At 52.2% G+C, this 15288-nt stretch overlaps 2 protein-coding genes and 1 non-coding gene across 13 annotated transcripts in view; all 3 read left to right on the top strand.

Annotated features, from left to right (window-relative positions):
* The window catches only part of PHACTR4 (phosphatase and actin regulator 4), a 49456-nt gene extending 45361 nt beyond the window's left edge, over positions 1-4095 (top strand). For all 7 annotated transcript variants that reach the window (XM_064731456.1, XM_064731461.1, XM_064731457.1 and 4 more), the window contains 4 exons: positions 378-439; positions 1196-1333; positions 2201-2277; positions 2838-4095. In XM_064731456.1, the coding sequence (XP_064587526.1) occupies positions 378-439; positions 1196-1333; positions 2201-2277; positions 2838-2853 (293 nt within the window). In that variant the 3' untranslated portion in view covers positions 2854-4095. The remainder of the gene's footprint in view (positions 1-377; positions 440-1195; positions 1334-2200; positions 2278-2837) is intronic.
* Positions 4096-4382: 287 nt separating this feature from the next.
* Positions 4383-13593, top strand: RCC1 (regulator of chromosome condensation 1). Of its 5 annotated transcripts, XM_064731706.1 has the most exons (14): positions 4383-4444; positions 4668-4714; positions 5124-5166; positions 5476-5524; positions 7539-7616; positions 7800-7877; positions 7980-8167; positions 8991-9170; positions 9252-9348; positions 10245-10367; positions 10561-10716; positions 11016-11135; positions 11550-11702; positions 12211-13578. In XM_064731706.1, exons 5-14 carry the CDS (start codon positions 7547-7549, stop codon positions 12384-12386), a joined length of 1341 nt encoding a protein of 446 aa, XP_064587776.1. In that variant the 5' UTR covers positions 4383-4444; positions 4668-4714; positions 5124-5166; positions 5476-5524; positions 7539-7546; the 3' UTR covers positions 12387-13578. The 5 variants fall into 5 exon arrangements, with proteins under 5 accessions (XP_064587776.1, XP_064587777.1, XP_064587779.1 ...); XM_064731707.1 differs by lacking the exon at positions 5476-5524; XM_064731709.1 differs by lacking the exons at positions 4383-4444; positions 4668-4714; positions 5124-5166; positions 5476-5524 and adding an exon at positions 6663-6686.
* Positions 4814-5018, top strand: LOC135457338 (small nucleolar RNA SNORA73 family). Its single transcript, XR_010442701.1, has one exon. It is a non-coding gene; the product is annotated as a small nucleolar RNA SNORA73 family (small nucleolar RNA).
* Positions 13594-15288: the final 1695 nt, after the last annotated feature.

Below are 15288 nucleotides of genomic sequence, written 5' to 3'. Positions count from 1 at the left end.
AAATAAACATCTTGTGGAAATGTGAATGTCAGTTCAGGAAGTTTCCATTTAAAATATTTATCTGTGCTGTTATTTTCTTTTAAACTATAATAGCTTTGTGAAGGAGCAGGCTGCACAGTGGCTTGGATGTATTTTGGCGATATGGCCCTAAATCGTTGAGGTGAATGACTTACTGGTGTTGTGTAAGGGGCATATTTGCCCTGCCAGTTCAGGAGGTGACACAGGGCATCGAGTTGTACTGCACTCTCTGCCTGTCCTAAGCCTTTAGATCTGTAGATAATCTGATCCAGCTCAATACTGTCCTTTGTTCAAGCCTAGAAAGCACTTTTCAAAGCCTGATGCTTACATGAAAAATTTTTTTTTTTTCCCCTTGGCAGCGAAAAATGAAGCTGACCGTCAAGCTGAGAAGCGGGAGATCAAGCGCCGGCTCACCAGAAAGGTACTGCTGGCTCCTGTGGTGACAGCCACCTGGCCAGGCTGCCGGGCACGGGGGCCCTGAGCACGCTGCAGGTGCCGTGCTGTGCGCCAAGAGCGGGGCTCTTGTGCAAGTGTCCCCAGTGCCCTCGCACTGCAGTGACTTTGGAATGTGGACTGTCACCCACGGTGAGCTATTGGCACCAGGGCCGTGTTTTTGTCAGTGACGGATCTGAGCTGGCAGTGAGCGTAACAAGTGAGATGAGAACTAAATTTGGCACCTGATACTTTAAAGGTTTGCTGGCCTGGCTGCTTTAACACAGTGCTTCAGCAGCCACCATTTCACACCAGGCTCCCTGAAATCCATTTCTAAAGTAACAGCTGCTTTTAGCTGTTACATCCAAGTTACTTGTGATTGTTGCTCATGGCTGGGAAAAGCTTCCCCAAGGCCTGTGGGTGTGAAGTGTGAGTGCTGCCATTGCTGAAGCTGCGTTTAGGGCTGTCATGCAGGGCTCACCCTTGTAGCGGCTGTTCCCACAACCCTCAGTGTCCTCCTCCATGACAGTGCGGCCCAGGTTCTGCCCTAGCCTGGCTTTGTGATCCCAGTGCGAGTATCCAGTCTGTTAGAGGTTTACCTATTCCCTTGCAGGCAGGATCTGGTATTGTCTGTACTTAAGGCACAGTGAGGGAACTAGTTTTAGTTTTGCTTGGGGTGCTTAGTCCTGGATCTGCTGTGTGGACAAGGCTCAGACTAACCTCCTTTGTTTTTCCTGGTGTTCAGCTTAGCCAAAGGCCTACAGTGGCAGAGCTGCAGGCCAGGAAGATCCTGAGGTTTAATGAATATGTGGAAGTAACAGATGCTCAAGACTATGACCGGCGAGCAGATAAGCCATGGACAAAGCTGACTCCAGCTGACAAGGTAACTGAGAGTCTCCTGTCCCCACATGGGAAGAGGAGCCAGCCAGGGTGGCCCACACAAATGGGTGTGAGCCAAGATGATCTGCTCTGTTCCTCTGGCTTCACCTCTTCACCTTTCCCTCTGTGCCTTCACTTGCATGTGCTGCCCCATCTCTGCTTCCTGCTGCCTCATGGCAAGGTGGAGCCCAGGTGGGCGCAGTCTGAAAGCCTTGCGTGGCTTCTGCCTCAGTTTCTGAGTGATGTAAGAATGATAAAATCATGGAATCGTTAAGGTTGGAAGAGCCCTTGAAGATTGAGTCCAACTGTTTACTCAGCACCACCATGTTCACCAGTAAACCGTGTCCCCAGGTGCCCCATCTGCACATTTTTGAACAGTTCCTGGGATGGTGATTCCACTACAGCCCTTTCTATGAAGAAATTTTTCCTTGTATCTCATCTAAACTTCCTGTGCCTCAGCCTGAGGCAGTTTTCCCTTGTTCTGTCGCTTGTTACCTGGAGAAGTGACCAACCCTCAGCTCTCTTGACCCCCTGTCAGGGAGTTGTAGAGAGTGGGAAGATCCCCCTGAGCCTTCTTTTCTCCAGGCTCAGCTCCCCCACCCCGCCCAGCTGCTCCTGGTGCTCTGGACCCTTCCCCAGCCCCAGCAAGGATACTGAGTATTGGTCATGGCAGTGCAGTTCCCTGCAGGCTCAAGAAATTGGCAGGGAACTACCTATCCTTGTCCTCCCAGGCCACCTCTGGGCACTGCCCAGTCCCCATCGGGGAGGGCAGATTAAATTCAGCTTGGCATTAATGGACTGGGGTGAAAACTGGGGTGGCTGCTCCAGTCTTTCTCTGAGCCCTTTCCAAAAAATCTCCCTCTCTGTGCAGGCAGCCATCAGGAAGGAGCTGAATGAGTTTAAGAGCTGTGAAATGGAAGTGCACGAGGAGAGCAAGCAGTTCACGAGGTGAGAATGTGTTAACATAAGAATTTTCCACCTTTTTAGAGCTGTGCTGCAAGGACAGTACTCAGTGGCAAAATGCTAAAACCTTAGAAGAATTATTTGTGCAGCAGTTGGAGATTGAATGTCCTTTTCTGTCTGAGTCCTGGGGGTGACTGGAGCAGCAGCAGACACAAAGTGCGTTGGTTTTCCTTAAACTGGGGCTTCCATCCTGGAGGCTCAGTGACCCTCTGAAACTAGTGTGAAGCTGCAGCTGGAGTGAGCTTCTCTGGGGCTAGAGATATGCAGCCATAGCCACAAAACAACTTGCTAATGAGTGACCTTGGATGTAATCTCTGTAGTCAGGTCTGGATCATGGCCCAAGTGATTCCTTTCCTTCCAACTCTGTGTGGCAAAGTTGAGTGCAGAGCACTGGAAGTGAAATTATTTGATGTTCACGGCTTCCCTGAGGGCTGGGAGTTCTGAGATAATAATTCAATTTACTCTCTTTGGCCATCTATAGTGCCCAAGTAACCATTTAGCCTGAGTTCCAAGGATAACACTCAGATTTTTCACTTGGCTTTCAGATACCATCGACCATAATATTCCAAGGAGGGAGCAAGAAACCCGTGAGGGCTGGAAGTCCCTCTCCCAGGCAATACAGTGAGGGTGGAACCTCAGCTCTTCCAAGATTTGCCTTCCATACATATCCAGAAAAAGGCTTTCGGCCAGGGAAGGGGAATCCTGTCTGAATGTAGCATTTCACTGGAACAAACACATCTCTCATGCCATCAGGCTGGAAGTGACACTATACCTCGTGTGGCTCAGCAATACGACTCTGCCAGGAGACCGTGCCCAGGGGAGCGACCCCTTCCTCCCCAAGCTGCACAGACTTGTCTTGGGGAGTGCAATTCCTCATTTCCTTCTCCTTTCCTTCAGGAAGGGAGATTAAAAGCAAAGGCAGCTCTGATGTTGGGAAGCTGAGGAGAGCATCTGCTCAGAAGCAAATGTGTGTATATTAGCTGTGTACAGAGAACCCTGGCAGACAACTGACGGGGCACTCACTATGTTTTGGGGGTTTTGCTTTTTTGTCATGTCCTTAATGCCCTGAATCACTACTGACCAACGGTTTGTTGTCCTGGAAGGGAATTGTGTAGATATTAACATATGCTGCATCTTTTTGTTAAAAAAAAAAAAAAAAAAGGAAAAAAAACCCCACCCCAACATATGTCTAAATGCTCTGCACTCTCTCACACTTGCTGTGATCTTAATAACAGATCTTGAGATCCTTAGGCTTGTTTAACAAATTACAGAACCAGGAAAAATGACTGTTGCCTTTTTAAAACTTTTTAATTTGGGGAAACTGTGAGAGTAGTCAGTCCTTTTTATTGTGGCTTTCTCTCAAATGTTTTTTACTCTCCCAAATCAGGGTTGAAGCTTGCCTTTTTCTCATTTTTACAGCTAAACCTACTGGAAATTTGATCGTTTCACTGTGTGGGTCAAAAGGAAGGGAAGAATAGGTTTAAAAAGTGACCTTAAAAAGATGGTATTTCTCTTCTGAGAGAAAAATTCTTCCTCGATGCGGGTTTAAAAAAAAAATCTGGTAGGGCCACTGCTGTATTATGCACAAAACTAAACTATCTGTGAGATGCCACTTGTGCGGGGGTTTGGGGTGGGGAGGGGGAGAAGAACTTTGTCTTGTTCACAGACCACACGGCCCAGCATCTGCTGGGATCTCTTCCCTCACAGCATCCCCTGTACAGCCGCCATTTCATTGTATATCAGTCTCCGCAACAACAAATTTTAATTATGAAATAAAAGTATTTTAGAATTTTTTTTCTTAAACCCTGCTTGTGTGGTCGTGTCTTTTCCCCTTCTCTCAGCAGGAGCCTGACCGGCGGCTCCTTAGGGGGTGGAGCGCGGGTCAGCCATGGCGGCGCCTTCCCTGAAGCCGCGGCTTTTCGCGCCCTTCCGACTGCGCATGTGTCAACCGCCCTTCCAGCCATTGCGCAGGCGCGGCAGGCCCCGCCCCCTCCATTGGGTGTTGGCCCCGGCCCCCATGCCCATATACGGTCTGTCTCCGCCCCTCGCGCGGGACGCATGCGCGCATTTCAGCCCCGCCTCCCTGCACTATAAAAATCGCCGCGCGGGTACCCTCGGCCTCTTTCACCGTGGGGAGCGGCGCAACGGTCAGGTAGAGTTCGCTTCACTTTTACCCTTTTACTAGTTTTTACCCTTTAAGCTCTTTGTTTTGCTGTGGCGCGTGGTTGTGCTGGCCGCGCTGCGGTGTCAGCGGATGCCCGCTCTATCCCCGTTTTACCGCTAAACTACGCTGTGAGTTGCACGTGGCGGTGGGTGCTGCGGAGTCGCCCCGCACCGCCTCAGCCGCCGCTCAGAGACATTTCCTTTTCCTACAGGTTCCACCAAAGCCTGTTTAACCTTGGTTTGCCCATTTCGCTCTAACGTGAGTATCTTTCACGTGTCCCCGCCGCGTGGTCGGCGGAGCTGGGATGCGCGGGGGCCTGGGGCAGGCAAGGTGATTATAAATGTTTATAGCCAAGGTCCAACGTGGATATCCGGAGAAGTCGCTCTCTCTCGGCTCTGTCCGTGTGGCGCGTGGGAGCGCAGGCCTTCGGGCCCGTGACGTATAGTCCCTTTCCACGACGTTGGAGAGCAAGCCGGGCCCCGAGCCTGCAGCCTGCATATTCCTACTGCTTCTCTGAGCCCTTGGGCCGTGACAGAGGAGACAAACCATGCAGGAAACACTGACACGCTGGGTGGGACGGGGAACACGTGCTGAGCTGGGAGGGGGAGACATTAAAGCACAACCTCCTGAGCAAATCCTTAAATTCCTTTTTTTTCTTCATTTCCAGAACCGAAATTAAAAAAAGTTTGAGTGAAACAAGATTTTTAAAGGTAATTGCGTTAAAAATGTAATATTATGCCTATTTCAAAGATGTTTCTAAAATAATGGGTCGGTTTAGTGATAAAATTTAATTCCGGACGACACGGGTGGTAGTAACGTAAGTCCTGTTTAGAGGCTCCTAGCTTTGACGATTGTGTTGGATTTTGGATAGACGGGGAAGAAAAAGGCCACAAGTCTTAGCAGACAGAAAAAAACACTGCAGATAAATATGTGTGCTGAACTTAAAGCTCTACTGGTGTATTGTTGGACACAAAAAAAAAGCAGGAAAAAATCCCTTTCTTTTTTTATAAATATTGCAGAATTTGCTGGGGCGAAGTGACAAAGAAAATACGCCTTTAGTGGGAAAGGGTGAGTATTTTAAAGAGTTTGCCCAAGTTAGGTGGTTACCCAGTTCCTCTTAGCGCACTATGTGTAATAACAATGTAGCCGCAGAAATCAAAACGCGATGGAAGCAGGAGTGCGTGAATTTAGTGGTCTTTTTAAGCACGTGCTTTGAGTGCAAAAAATAACCGGTGGCCCTGGTCCCTTGGATGTCAGAATGTGTACCTATCTACAGTAGACAACTCAATAAACTGAACTTGACTATGGCTTGTTGTGTGGTTTTGGTGAATTATCTGAATATCAAGGGAAACTTTGTGCTCTGGATGGTGCCTCTTCTGTGTAGAAGTATTCTTGTTTGCTGCTGAAGCATCTCGAAGAAGTGTGTAGAAGTGCTGTGTGGCACTCTATTGGGGCTGGATTAGAAACAGATCCCACTTTTAAGTCCGGGTTTGGGCACGAAACCTTCATATCAAGAGCTAAGTCGAGAAGGGTTGAGGGGTCTGTGACCCCGGGGTGAGGGGAAGCAGGGAGGGGATCACACGGCTTTCCCTTGCCCTTTCAAAGGGGAGTGCTGCTGTTGGGGGGGGGGGGGGGGGTTAGGGGAGGTGCTGCTGTGGGTTGGGTGAAATAGGCGTCAGCAGTTTCCCAGATGGCCTGTCCACGGCCTTGACGTGGCCCGGGAAAACATCGGGGAGTGGCTGTCAAGTCCCGGCATAAGCCTGGGATAAATAAAGGTGATGCTTCTTCAAGGTTTTCCAATCTCATGTGGGTGGGCTGTGGGTGATCCCTGGGTATCACGGTGTGTAGATAAGGAGATACAGGCTGCTGTACCAGCCAAAATGTTAATTGGGAACATGATTTTGTTGGTAAATAAAAGATAGTATGGCCAAGTGCAGGCCTTCGGACTGGAACAGCTGAATTAAGCACTGGAATAAGGGTAATCACATTGGATGAAGGGGAAACTCTAAAGTTTGCTGTCCTCCGATTAACGGGAGAAGTTTGGTCTAGTTCCTGTTTCAAGAGTAAAAGGGTTTTCCACTTTGCAGCAGTAGGTTGCTGGAGAAGGTGTTGGTGCAGACTTGCTGGATTTCCATACTCCGTTATCATTGATCAGCGTGTTTAATTACCTTTTTCTGCAGCAGCTCTGTTCCCATCACGGCTGGCTGCGGCCTAGGAGGCATCTCTGGAGGTTAGAAGCAGGATGAGTTAGTGACACGGATTTATTGTCTGGGGGGCAGTGTATTGCCAGCCGCCTTGTGCTGCCTGCCCTTGTGTGTCTTTCTGTCCGCTGTCTTGCCCCGCCTATCCTCGTTCCGTCCTTCAGTCCGCCTGTCCTGTCCCACCTGTCCCCTTGTCCTGTGGGGACAGTGCCGGGGCCGCCGACCGCTAGGGGGCGCAGCGCCGCGAGGAGCCGGCGCGCGCATGCGCAGAGCGGAGCGCGGCGGCGCCGGCGAGCGGTGAGGAGCGCGGCGGGGTCGAGCCGGGAGAGCGGCGGGAGGCAGCGGCGGGGCGAGCATGGGGACACGGGGGCGATCGCGGGGGTCCCGGCGGGCCCGGGGCCGTCCTCGGCACAGCCCACCGGACAGCGAGAGAAGCTGCAGGCGGCGGGAGGAGCCGCCGGTCCGGGCCGTGGCCTCCGCGGCCCCACGTGGGGCGGCGCCGCGGGGAATTCGAACGGCGGGAAGGGGCGGGGGCCGTGCTCGGGCCGTGCGGAACCGGGCAGGGGGTGAGGACGCAGGTACGGCTTGGCTCCGATTCTTCCCTTTTCCCCTTTCCCGTCTTCATTCTCCTTTCTTTTCCCCTTCCCTCTCTCCTTGCCTGCCTGAACCTGAAATCTGGAGACGTTCACATAGAGTATGGATAAAACATACAAGAGAAAACTTTCTATTTTCCCAGAGTAGGAGAGGGGATCGGTGTTCAAATCCCAGCTCAGTCACCAGTCCCTCAGGTGGTTTTTTAGGGTGTGAGGGGGCACCCCAGACAGTGAACAGACCCGGTTCACCAGGTGGGTGACTCCTTACCGGCTCTTTTTGGCATTTAGATTCCACGATGCCGGGAAAACGCAGAGTGCAGATCCTGGTCCCAGAAGAAGTGTCTTCTGAGATGAAAAAGGTTAAAGGTTAGTAAAATCCCTTAGAATCTTCCTTCCACTTTCCCAGGGGTGATTTTTACCAGGAAACTTGTACTCCTACATGTACTTTCTCCCCTTCCCTCCCCACAGTCAGCCACCCATCACATCGCTCACAGCCTGGGATGGTGCTGACGCTGGGCCAGGGTAACATTGGCTCTTTTTGGCATATAGATTCCAAGATGCCAGCAAAACGCAGAATGAAGATCCTGGTGCCAGAAGAAGAATCTACTGAGACAAAAAAGGTTAAAGGTAAGAAAAATCCCTTGGAATTTTCCTTCCACTTTCCCAGGGGTGATTTTTACCAGGAAACTTGTACCCTGACATGTTCTTTCTCCCCCTCACACCCCGCAGTCTGCCACCCATCACATCGCTCACAGCCTGGGCTGGTGCTGACACTGGGCCAGGGTAATGTTGGGCAGCTGGGTCTGGGTGAAGACATCATGGAGAGGAAGAAGCCAGCTCTGGTCACGCTGCCGGAGATGGTGGTGCAGGTGGAAGCTGGAGGGATGCACACGGTGTGCCTCAGCCAGACTGGAAAGGTAAGTGCAGTGGGTTCTGGGGTGTGTTCTGGAGCAGGGGGTAGGAATCAGTCACTGCTCTGCCCACATCTTGTTCCAGCTCTAGGGGTGAGCATGGTCTCGTGGACCACAAAATTTAGGGGCTCAAAAGGAGGACCTGAAAGGGGCCTACGAGAGAATTGGAGAGGGACTTAGGATAAGGGCATAGAGTGATAGGTCAAGGGCAAATGGCTTTACACTGACAGAGAGTAGATGGGTGACACTGCCATTTTAGATGCGATATTGGGAATTCTTCCCTGTGAAGGTGGTGAGGCTCTGGTACAGAGAAGCTGTGGCTGCCTCATTGTGGGGGGACAGAATGTAAGAAAATAAAGATAGTGCAGAAGGTAATCTCGCCCCTGAGGAGTTGCAGCTGTGCTGATTACCAAAGATTAGGAACAGGCCACAGCTGTGTCCAATACGGATGAGTGCAATAAGAGTGGGTTAGCTGGGTGAGGAGAGACTTGGAGTTTGTTGGCTGTGCTATGAGAAAGAAGGAGTCAGTGCTGCAAGGAGCTTCCCTTGAGAAATCACTGAGAAGATATGAGAGCTTCATAATAAGATGACAGCACCTCATCTCTGGAAGTATTCCAGGCCAGATTGGACAGGATTTAAAGCAGCCTGGTCTAGCAGAAGGTATTGTTACCCATGGCAGGGGGTGGACGGAAGTGAGCTTTAAGGTTCCTTCCATCCCAGACCATTCTGTGATTCTGTAATAATTCAGCTTCATGACTCTCTGTCCCGTGACTTCATACTCAGCCCGTTGCCCCTCTGCTCCATCCTGACCATTTGCACCCATCTGCAGATCTACACCTTTGGCTGCAATGATGAAGGTGCCCTGGGACGCGACACCTCGGCTGAAGGGTCTGAGAGCTCTCCAGGGCTGGTGGAGCTGCAGGAGAAGGTGGTGCAGGTGTCGGCGGGGGACAGCCACACGGCCGCGCTGACTGAGGATGGCAGGGTCTTTGTCTGGGGCTCCTTCCGGGTACGCTGAGTCCTCAGATACTGGAAGCTCCCCTGGTGGCTGCTGCTCCTGTGGCTGATCCCTGTGTCCCTCTTCCCTCAGGATAACAATGGAGTGATCGGCTTGCTGGAGCCCTTGAAGACAAGCTCCAGTCCTGTGCTGCTCCAGCTCAATACCCCTGTTGTTAAAATAGTGTCAGGTGAGTAGGTGTCGTTGTTGAGATGGTCCTAACAAACAGAAGAACACCGTGTATTTAAGAAAGCTTCTCTTTTTCATTTTAGCAGCATGCTGTCTTTATATGCTCTCACAAAGTTTATACCTATTCATTGGGCACAATAAATCAACATAATGTTCATTGGTGCAAGGCGGTCAACACCACTGTTTTCTGTCAAGATCTAGTTGCAGGACCCCTTGTTTATCTTTTCTTCTCCTTTTCCACGCTGACAGCATCAGTGGGACTCCTTTCAGGGGCAAAGGCGACTCTTATCAGCTTCTCTTCTTCATCTAACTCTTTCTGACTCACAGACCAGCTGTGAGCCCCTTCCACAAGCAGGGCTCTGGGGCGTGCAGGGTCAGGCAGATACACAAGGTTGTCACAACCCTTGAGGAACGTCCATGAACTTTTCCTCCCTGTTGGCTTGTTCCAAGCCTGATACAAGGGTGTACTTGCTGATCTCTGACTCTTTCAGAGAACAAACCTCTTAGCCCCAGCAGATTCACATATTGAGTTAATATTTGACCAGTCTGATGTAGAATGCCTTCCAAGAGTGGCCTGAACTGTGACCCAGTGGGGCCAGAGCACTTGCTCTCTAATGAGGCCTGGGGAAGCTGAGCACAGCAGCCAGGGTGCTTGTCCGGGGCCCAGGGGAGGTTGGGGCACACCTGTGTCCTTACTGCCTTCCCAGAAAAACTGCTTTGAATTCCTGGGATTGGGAAGATGGAGATCCTGGAGTTTTAGGTGGTGGCACAATTGGTGTTGAGGTATCAAGTGCAGTAAGCCCCATAAGCTGGAACAACTGGGGTTTACCTGTGGGATCTCAGTCCTGAGGACTTGTTGAAGACTTGTCCATAACTTCTTTTTCCTTCCTGTCCCAGGAAATGACCACTTGGTGATGCTGACAGTGGATGGCGACCTGTTCACGTGTGGCTGTGGTGAACAGGGCCAGCTGGGCAGAGTGCCAGCACTCTTTGCCACCCGAGGAGGACGGCGAGGACTGGGTGAGTGGATTTAGTTCTCAGAGGTGCATCCTTTGGCTTTGGCTCTGCCCTTTGCAGAGGAACAAAGGGCCCCAGTCCCTGATGCTCAAGGGCTTATGTGTAATCAGTGACATGTGTGCAGTGAGCCAGATCCTTAGATGCAGCGAGGGTGTAAATCCTTAGTCCTTGCATAACGCTTTGTCTCCTACCCCAGAACGGATGCTGGTCCCCCAGCTTGTCCCTGTCAGAGGCAGAGGGAGAAGAAGCAAAATGCGCTTCCAGGACGCTTTCTGCGGGGCGTATTTCACCTTCGCCGTCACGCGTGAGGGACACATCTATGGATTTGGCCTCTCCAACTACCACCAGCTGGGTGAGCGATGTCCCTCCAGATCTCCTTCCGGTCCACTGCTGCCCTGGCCTGGTGGGGGAAGCTGCTGGGTGCCCCAGAATCTAAACACTGGATGCACCAGAGCTGGAAATGGGTGCGGGGCTCGCTCTGGGTTTAGGTCCCAGCCCTCATGCCCACTGGGTTTGAGCAGAAATTAGATTTTGGGCCTGGGCAGCTGCATTGGTCTCTGGAAGGGTGAGCCCCAGGGTGGATGGCTTAGTGCCAGAGCTGTCCATGCCTATGGACCTGATCCGCCTGGATTTGTGCGTCCCATCCTGCAGGGACCCAGGACACCGAGCCCTGCTTCTCCCCGCAGAACCTCACGTCCTTCAAGAACTCCACCAAGTCTTGGGTTGGGTTCTCTGGTGGGCAGCACCACACGGTCTGCGTGGACTCTGAGGGTGAGTGACTCTGTGACAGGTGGGCTGGGAGTCACACTGCAGGGTGGGGGGAATCCCATGGCCCTCAACCTGGCCAAGGAGCTGTTGGGATGAGGGTGATGTGCTGGAGTCCTCCAAGCTCTCGGTGTTAAGGGAAACAATGTTGGTGTGAGATTGCAGCAAAGGGAAGCTGACAACAACAGAGACCTGGACTCATTTGGGAGCTCTGCTCTTGCACCTCTCCAGCTTACTGATTTTGAGGAGCTGAAGGGTTTCTATCCCACCCTGCCCCTTCTGGATGAGTCTCAGGGTGTGGTGTGGAGGAACGATGCTCCTTCAGGAGTCAGGCTTGGGAAGAAGTCCTGGTCTGCTTTGGCCTTGCTGCAACTTCTGCCCAGCTCAGGTCTCCTGTCTTGTGTGTCCACTGTGCTCCAGGTAAAGCCTACAGCCTGGGCAGGGCAGAGTATGGCCGACTGGGCCTTGGGACAGGGGCAGAGGAGAAGAGTGCACCCACCGTTATCCCGGAGCTCCCCAGTATCATCTCGGTGGCCTGTGGAGCGTCAGTTGGCTATGCTGTCAGCAGTGATGGTGAGTGCCAGGGCTTGGGAACCCTGCCTTCTGCACTTCCTTCATTCCTCCATCCAGCCCTGCACACCGTCACCACACACTGCCAGCGGGGTTGGCACTGGAGCCAGGTTCTGCTGCCCATCTCCTGGGGGCAGCTGCGCAGTGGCTGCTCAGATGTGTTTGTGGGCCTGTTTGTGGGCAGCGGGTGGTGTTTACCAGGAGAGGGTTGTTGGCCTGACAGTCTCTTCTCTGACTCTGCCGATGCCAGACCTCCGTGCTCTGGTGGTGCATCTGCCTGTGTGCAGTGTCTGCAGGAAGGAATGTTTGGAGTGGGCTGTGGGTTTATTTTTCTCCCGCAAAGGGATGAAAGTTCCTTGGCCCTGTGATGGAACACCTGTTGAGTTGCAAGTGCTCGTTCTCTTCCTCCTGCTTGTGTTTTGGACTCATAGAGATGCACTGTCTGGGTGCAAGGTCACCTTCCCATTTTGCAACAACCGGGAGCTCAAAGCTTGCTTCACCTCTGTTGCAGGACGAGCGTTTGCGTGGGGAATGGGCACTAACTACCAGCTGGGCACTGGAGAGGAGGATGATGTCTGGAGCCCCGTGGAGATGACGGGGAAGCAGCTGGAGAACCGGCGGGTGCTGGCCGTGTCCAGCGGTGGGCAGCACACGGTGCTGCTGGTCAGTGACAAGGAGCAGAGCTGATGAAGCGACACCGCAGCCGGACCCAGCGGAATCACAGCACCCCCAGACCCCCCACAACTTCTGCCTGGGTTGGGGAGCCGATTACTTAGGGAGGGCAGGAGGCTCATGGAGCTCGGCCCAGCAGTGCCTGTGTGGCTGGAACAGGGTGCCCGTGGGTTCTCTCTGCAAGCGTTTGTCTGTTTTCCTGTGGTGCCCAGTGCTCTGTCAGCTCCCCGGGTCAGCTTGGTCCTAAACTGATCCCAGTTCTGTGCCTGGATGGATTTACACTTCTTCTCGTCTTTTTTTTTTTTTTTTAACATTTCCTGGCCCAGCAAAGCTGAGGGTTTTGTTCTTTACTCTGCAATCAGGTTTGGGTAATAGTCTCCCTGAGGTCCCCATGTCCCCCACATCTGGATGCTCTTCCAGCCCCTTCACCTAAATCACCTCTGGATTTGTCTGCTGCCACCCCCCAAACCCCTCTGAGCCTGTTCCGGGTGGATCTGAGTCCAGCAGGAATGTGCCCAGGAAGCTCTGTCCTCTAATCCAGAGCTTGTGACTGCTGTGGGGAAATTCTGCCTGGTGAGGGAGAATGCTGTTGGATGATGCCTAGCACAGTGTGACCGCTGGAGGCTCCTGCCTCCCTCAAGCTGAGCCCTCCCTCAAGCTGAGCCCCTGCCTGGCAGTCAGGCCAGGAGCAGATTCCCCACTCCCCATGGCCTGGAGCAGCTGCCTCATGCTACTGTTCCCAGTGCTGGCCACTCCCTCTTTGCCATTGCCTTTGGAAACCCAACCAAATCCATCCCACCGGTGGGAACACTGTTACTTTAATTTTTTCTCTTTCACTTGTTAAGGAAGGAGGTTCATTTGCTGTTAGGGCCTGGATGAGCAGACACCCAGACCGTAGCTATGCACGGAGTTGCTGGAAACAACAGCACTCCTCCTCCCCGTTGCCTCCCTGATCCAACTGGTCTTGATTCCTGTGCCCAGCCTGCTCCATCCTCTCCTTACAGGAGGTACCTTCCAGGTGCCTGGAGTGAGGAGGGCTCTGCAAAAAGTTAATTGTAGCAATAGGAGGGGGGGTTGTGGCTGGGGAAGGGTGTCTGGGGTTATACAATGGTTCCAAAGGGGTTGGATTTTTTTAAAAAAGAAAATGTATTTTGGTTGATTAATCAAGGCAGAAAGGACAAAAAAAAAATCTTTTAAATTTGGAATAAACTGAGTTTTGATAAACCCAGGCTTTTCCTGCGCTTTGGAGGGCTGGGCAGTTCTCACGTGGGGACAGTCGGGACAGGTGTCTCCTTTCGGGGCGCTGTCCTGGTCCCAGCTGTGGCCGCCAGGTGGCAGCCGTGGGGCCACGGGACTGGGAGAGCTGGGGCGGAGAGAGGGCATGGTCCCTGTCATCTCTGTCACCCCCTTCAGTTCCCAGCCTGGCTGACTGGTCACCCCACGTATCTTTGGGTCTCCAGGAACACAGCCAAGCCCGTGGCACACCTGGAAGGATCCTGGCATGTCCGTGCAGGGTGCTCCCAGCTGGAGCTGAGCCAGATGTGTGTGGAGACTGGAAGCCACGGGGCAAATTCCTACATCCTGGTGTGACTGGAGCCCCAGGTCGCTGTTTACACTTAATTCATTTGGGCAGGAGCAGGTTCCTTAGTGAGCCTGGGCGCTGAGAGCAGCTCTGCTGCTCCCATGTGGGATGAAATTGGATTTACACTCAGGGATGGCCTCAGTGGGTCCAGCTCTGGGGTGCTGGGGGCACCCGCATCCCATCAGGTGGGTTTGCTGTCCTGGGCTTGCAAAGGACTTTATTTTTACCTCTAAGCAAAAGATTGGGATGTGGGCCCACAGGGAATGTTGTATTGTGAGGGATCAAGCCCATATTTTGCTGTCACTGCAGGCTGAGCCATGGGCAAGTGCTCTCTAATCCTGTGGCTAATTTTGCTCCCTGGGGACCATCACCATTTGATACCGTTCAATGAAATGTGACCTACTGGATACCTGATGCAGAAACTGCTCTTCACTTAGGCTTGATTCCCAGCAACAATATTTATCCAAAACCAGCCTCAGCTACTGGGGAGATCCCACATCCCAGTGCTCCCAGTTCCTCCCTATCCCCTACCTTGGCAGGTTTTTGCGTCTATCTCCCGCATTTGGGCAGCAGGAACCGTATCAGTGGTGTGACACAACAGGGTTGGATCCTGCCAGGAGCTAATGCAATTCCCTGTTCCAGCTCCTGTGGGTGCAGAGAAAACCCAGATCATTACTAAAGAAGATGGGATTGTACCCATCCCTGAGGGGCTGTTCCTGTTTCTGGGAAGGGGAAAACATGTCTTTGTGAATGGGAAGCTTGTTGGTATATTGAAGAAACATGGGAAAAGGACTGGGAGAGAACAATAAGATTTAAAATATTCAGAACTGATGAGTAAGCAATTGTCTTGGGAACCAGTGACACTTCAGTGGGAAGCTGCTGGAAACTGGGGGAAGGATGAGCCCCCACACAGGGGGGAGAGGGTGGATGGAGGAAAACAGCTTAATTGAGCAAAGGGAAATGTCTCATTAACAAGGTTTTGTGCTCACAGAGTGAACTGGGGGCATTTTGAGGATTAGGAGGAGGAATTTGGGTCCTGTGGAGTGGACCCCTGGCTGTGTCAGGATCCAGCCATAGTCAGTGGGGGAGGTTTTCTAGCACTGACACCTCCAGACTCTCCCTCATCACCAGCTGGCAGCTCCACACTCTGGTCTCCATCTGTTGCTATTGGAAGTGCATAAAAGGCTTTTGCTTTACAGACAATAGCTGGGAAAGTGGTATTTGAGGGCTTTAGCATCCCTGGAGGATGAGTGTGAAGTGTGAAGATCTTTTGGGCTCAGATTAAAAGCACTTTGAGTGTTTGTGAGGGATTTTTTTCATGTTTTTTTAACATGT

Source organism: Zonotrichia leucophrys, chromosome 23, assembly GCF_028769735.1.
Source record: "Zonotrichia leucophrys gambelii isolate GWCS_2022_RI chromosome 23, RI_Zleu_2.0, whole genome shotgun sequence".
Classification (NCBI taxonomy): domain Eukaryota; kingdom Metazoa; phylum Chordata; class Aves; order Passeriformes; family Passerellidae; genus Zonotrichia; species Zonotrichia leucophrys.
This window is presented reverse-complemented; position numbering and strand designations above follow the sequence as displayed.